The 6091-nt window shown below is 35.7% G+C and overlaps 1 protein-coding gene across 1 annotated transcript; it reads left to right on the forward strand.

The window, feature by feature from the left end:
* Window positions 1–553: 553 nt before the first annotated feature.
* On the forward strand, window positions 554–4621 carry Smp_148590 (hypothetical protein; the record flags this gene model as incomplete). The annotated part of the gene is made up of 4 exons (XM_018794705.1): window positions 554–700; window positions 744–866; window positions 4205–4343; window positions 4542–4621. The coding sequence occupies 4 exons, from the start codon at window positions 554–556 to the stop codon at window positions 4619–4621; spliced, it is 489 nt and encodes a 162-aa protein (XP_018649091.1).
* Between the last annotated feature and the right edge of the window lie 1470 nt (window positions 4622–6091).

Genomic DNA, 6091 nt, shown 5'->3' on the forward strand with positions numbered 1-6091 from the left:
TGCCATGTTCCAGGCCATGATAGATATATCAGGAAGACAGTCTACCAAAATAAAAGCGGCAGTATAAGGTTAGAATATGTTGTCGTATATCCACTACAAGGACTAGTGATGGGGTTCATTTCACGACAAGCAGAAACGTTATCTGACAGGAATACATTGCATCTAGCAAAACCAACTTTTAGATTTTGTTCACAACATGTTCTCTGAAATCGATAATTTAGTAGTAGGCCTTCATTGTCTTTCTAGATGACACCATCAAGAAAAATTTCTGGGTAAAGCTGGGGTATGAAAATTCCTGTACAGCTGACTAGCTACTTGTTTTATCAATATTTAAACTTTGAGGCTATTCTGAGAAGAAATACCATCCTTTTAATTACCTATGGTTGTCGAGTAACAAATAACTAAAGCCCTTTTTAAATAAACTCCATGATTCAGGAGGACTGTTATTTACATTACATTAAAAAACCGATATGAGCAATTGTACATAGTTTCACGAAATAACGTTAATGTCTTAAAAGTGGGAATTATGAACCCTTGAGGTTATTTCCTTCTAATGCCAAGGCCGAAAAAGCCAAACCGACTCCCTTTAGAGTTTATGAATGTGCCTTTTTCCAAACCCAAAGGCGAGACTGTATATAAAACATGCTCTGAAGTTTATCCGGAAGTAAAAAGAGCACCTACTAATGACGCCTACTTTTGGGTTAGTCGAATTTCCTGAATATAAAGATTCCTTTTTAATGTAGTTTGAACCATGCTTCAATACAGTAAAAGTTGAAAAAAAGCGATCAACAAATAGGAGTGCTTCGAGTGCCCGTCAACATTTACCAGAGTTACAATTTTTACTAAATGGGCCAACTCCGATCAACGTACGTTTACTTTTAGTTTTTGAAATTAATCATCCAATTACTTCGGAAAAAGCTTACTGAAGTAGATACCTGTCAGTATTCTCAGTCGAATAACTCGAGATTAGTAATAGGAGTAGAAGCTTACTAATAGTTAGGTTGTATTAAGAATGAATTGTAACAACTTTCTAGATTCCGATTTGTGTATTAATGACAGAAGACCTAGAGCTTGTGTTAGTCCTTTTCTAGCAAGCTTCCAAGTGTCTAGTCCTTTCTTGATCGAGCCGGTTCAAATTGCAGACACCACGCCTTCGGGTAACAGCCCAATCTCCTTGTGTTGGCGAAAATTTTAGTCGTTTTGGGGAAGCCGTTGTAGAAAATTTTGGGGAAATAGCGCAAAATCCCCGAGATTTTCCCCAGATTTTGGGAAATTCCCCAAAACCTTGTGGAACCTCTGAGTTATTCTGATCTGGTAATAATAATAATAAAATACATGAGGTCCAGAATCCCCTCTCAACATTCCACACATCAAAATCGGATCACCCCTTAATCTGCTGTAGGACAGTAACGAAGTCTAACTTCTCAAGCCTCTGTGTATGGTAAACCCTGCAGTTCTGTAATCGCAAGGGTAGCTGGTCTTTATACTGTTTCCAAAATATTCGAGTCACCTTTTAGCTAGCAGCCTGTACACAGTTTTCAATTCTGGATCTCACTGAGATTGTGTATACTGTAGTGAAAATATTAGTATACAACTTGGTTAATATTTGTTTTAAAACCCTTAAGGTTCTGAACCCCTTTGCAACCGCGCGGCAGTGAGCTATGGTTTTTAGATCATCATTAGATCCACTTCAGTTGCGCTTGTTAATACACATTTTAGCATCGTTCACCATAGTATTGGCTTCAAATAGCAAGCTCCGTGCATCGGAGCAGCATTTCCGGCACAATCACACGCATCCATTTTTCCTAAACCGTTTGAAAGTCGCGGGTGCTAGATTCGTGTAAACTCCATTGTTCCATCCTTTGAATTCATCGCACCGCATGCCATTTTTCACGGGGTATCGACAGCTGGGCTTTGGCAATGGCTTCTTTTGCACTTTCGAGCCATCAGTCAGAGGTATTCAAATGACCTAGACACAAAAACACGTGAAGAAAAAAATTGGTAACTAGAAAAAAGTAAGCCGTGAATTGTTACGTTCAAAAGTGTAACAAATAAGAAAACTGATGAACTCAATAAAAGTGCCGATGCAAAATTACTTTTGTAAAGAACGATACTCTTGGTGTTACTTTTACTGAAGTTGATCCAATTTAAGTGAAAACAGTCTGGATGCGTAATAAACTATGTGTTGCCCTTGTGAAGTGTCACTAATTGATATGATGGGAAGGAATTAGACCTAACTGTCAGGTCTTGTTTCAGTGGAGAGTGAGTGGCCTATGAAACTGATGTCCTCTACTTGCTTTTGATATCGAATCATGTTTAATTTCCTGTTAGTAGTTCGTGTGTAAGTGTATGCCACTTATACGGTCCCCTGATCAGCTGTCACTGCGTCATACCTGTCGATTTAGATTTCGCTTTATTTTCAACAATTCAAATCCCCCTGATAAAAACATTAGACGACTTGCTCAAATCCATGTGTAAATATAATAAAAATAATAACGATGGTATTAATAATAAATTTATTCGCTTTCTGATGAATTCTTAGCAGGTTCACGTAAGAGTTATCCGTTTTTCATGAAGTGGTTGTACATAGATTCAACATAGCATTTTGTTTCTTACCTATTTGTTGAGTTGTGATCAACCAAACAAACGCAACGTAGAACCTGGTATGTATGTACATCGCCACACCCCATTACAACAGCGAAATAAAATTCTGTAGGCAAATTCCAGAGTAGTATGCATAGTAACGGTATTAATGGTAATAAAAAAAATCAGACATCAAAGGTACGATTCAAAAAAATATGATGAGGAATTCAGCTTAGAGTCTGGGAGAAGAAGAAGAAGATAAGGAATGGATTCACCTGCCATGTCATTCAAAGTCTAACCACTGGTAACAATAATCACGCAGACCCAAATCAGGTGCTCCAAACCTATTAAAATGGTTCAATTCAGTTGTCAATGGCTTCATGGACTGATGCCATATTTTCATCTGCCCGCCCCCAGCTTTCTTACAGCCTATTCACGCACAAGACAACTCTCATCGAGGTAGGAAGTGGTTAGGCGTACGTATCACATGTCCCAACCACCTTGATAAATATTTACTAATTCATTGATCGATTTGCCATCTTTACCTAGTACCCTATTACTTATCCAGGAATCGCTTACTTGGTGGTCCCAAAATACACGAGAAATTTTTCGAAAACATCTATGAATATCCTCTCTTCTTAATAGACGTATGGTCCTTTGTTTTTTATATTATAACACAAAATTCTCAAATTGCTTCTACATACAATTATGATTTAAAGAAAAATGGATATTATTCATAATGATACTATTCAGATGTTTGTCAACACTAGATTATAAAAAAGGCAATATTTTCAGTTTACTAAGTAAATGTCTCAGTATTGACGAGTATATATATATATATATATATATATATATATATATATATATATATATATATATGCATCTGGGGAAATTTATGTAGACTCATGAACTGGGTTAAAACGAAGCTCAAAGTAATATCAGTCTAACTGAAGCCATTGTTTTTAAAATAAGTTTGAAGTAATGTTTCCACTGAATTTACGAAATGGTTAATATAAGTTATACGAAATTACTTATACTTTAGCTACCTTGCATATTGTATTTCCTAATCATCTTAATAGATATAATTCACGTATTGCTGTCTTAGACATAAAAGCCGACTAACAACTTCAAAATCCTGGTTGGCGGGCTGAGGTAGATGTTCTATCACTAACTCTCGGTAGGTACAGATTTCTTGATTGGGGTCTCTTAATAGTCTCGGTCAAAGGTTAAATACGTTGAATGGCTTGGCTTAAGATTGGTTCCCAATACTGCACCTGGATTCAGTTTCTGTATTCCAAAATATTTCCAGTTGTATCATCATATCCTTTCATTCTTTGATCTGATTTACTCAATCTAAACTATATTCCTAAATTCAACTTTTCATTTCTGGTATTATTTCCCCTCCTGCTTTCCACTTTGTTCATTTTCTTTCTAAGTTGTCATAAGATGTGACAGCTTGCACCAATACACATTCGTCTTAGGTTCTACGTCATCAGTGACTGACTGTTCTCCTTATCTTACTACCTTACTACGTGGTTGTAAATATTAGTAATGTGACAAGTATTCTTGTCGAAGTAAATTTACAGGATCTTTCTGATTTAATTGATTTCTCCCTGTTTAGTCTATATCTCCTCTCACAAAACAGAAATCCTGTCCGTTGTTCCCTTTGAAATCTCCTGAAGTACTTACTCGGAAAGTTGTTGTGTTAGTTGAAGAGACTCCTGAAAGTACTGATCGTATGACGCGAAGATATGCAAAGTGTGAGTTATTTATTGTACGATTTTTATCTGTATCATGTTTTTAATAAGAAGGGGAAATACCCCTCTTCCTCACTTAGACGGTTATGGATTTTGAACTGAAGGAAGTTAACCATTACAACTGATTATGAGTTTACGTATAATTACGCTTCATTGTATATCGTTCTTAAAGTTATACTCATGTAATTTTTCTTTTATTAGATAATTCCACGGTTAACGCTTTGTCTGAACAATTATCTGGATGCAACGAAGATATGTTAAAGCTGACAATTAAAAAATGACATTTCATTTCATATATCTTTTTGATTTGGGCATTTGGATAAATGTATAAACACCTCCTTTCTCACCTCATGTGCCCTTTTTTTTAATAAATAAGTTTTTTTTAAATTACGTCGTATTGATTTTGACTTTCTAAAAACTATGTACTACTCGAAACAGTTTGGTTTCACTAATTAATTTTCTAGATTTGTTCGTGTTGCTTTGTAAGTATCACATTCACTTCCTGTATTGTAGCTGTGTCTCAGTTATGTTTCCGACTTTGAAATCAATAGATTCGATTAACTGCAGATTGAGTCTTAGGGTTCCCATTTAGTGTGTTTGTATTTGTGCTTTTTGAAATCGGTACACATTCAAAAGTAGCTTTTATTCAGTAATTTCAGTATATCCGTGGTTACCATTGAGAATCACGGAGTCAGTATTTTAGGTTATATTCACTGGTGTGTAGGCTTCATAAAGTTATAGAATATGTTAATCAGGTGCTTACTTTGGAAAACAAGCATAAGGGATAGCAAGCTTCGCATTGTTACGCCTTTGATCCGTCTACCCACTAATATACAGAAGAGAATTTGTCTCAATCTCGTTGAAGGCTGTGACGCGATAGACTGTTTTGTACAATATTAAAGCTAGTAATGCGTGGGTCCGATTGTGACTGAATGGGTTTGAGGGTAGAGCAGAGAAAACTATTCTATCACCTACTAGTTGGTAAGCGAAAGAGGAAACAATTTGGTTGGAACGCTATTTGGGTAAATATATAAATAACAAGACGACAACGCACAAAAAGGATAAAAGTACAATTATGTCCAAGCTACGGCATTAGAGTGGAAAGATGGAGTACAAAGTGTTACGTTTAAATTACAATAATTTTGGAATACAAAAGCATATGACAGTGAACAGTACAACAAACGAGAGTTTTTGATTTATAGAATAAAACAAGAATGAAACTAAGTGTTAGTAATTTACAGACTTTAAATTAATTGAAATAATGTTTCAAGGGAAAGCCCCCTCTGCTCGTCATCGCTTCTTTATTTCCCTTTTCACATCACGCATACCGGATCGGAGTGGTTTCAACATTAGTTAATTACGGAAGTGTTCTTGACTTCTGTTTGGTTTTCAGTTAGCTATCACTCTACTTGACGAATTCAAGATGTTTTAAATTCAATCCATCCGGCAAATAATGATGCATTTGTCTAACAGACCGCAATTTTGATATAGATAGTTTGAATAGCGAGATAATTCTTATTTGTACTGCAAATCAATTGGAAATAGCTTTCGAATACATATAGTGTATTCAAGATAGTTAGTACTACAGATATATGTAATGTGGTGAAACGATTCTTGAAGAAACGTATAGGCCAACTGTTTTCCCAATGTACAAATATCACGTATCTAAAATCTCGTATTTTAGATTTATGGTGATGTCAACTGCGGAGAAATTCAACCCGAACTACTACAATACGTGTGTTTTCCTCTTG

The sequence above is a fragment of the Schistosoma mansoni genome, chromosome 1 (assembly GCF_000237925.1).
Source record: "Schistosoma mansoni strain Puerto Rico chromosome 1, complete genome".
NCBI lineage: Eukaryota > Metazoa > Platyhelminthes > Trematoda > Strigeidida > Schistosomatidae > Schistosoma > Schistosoma mansoni.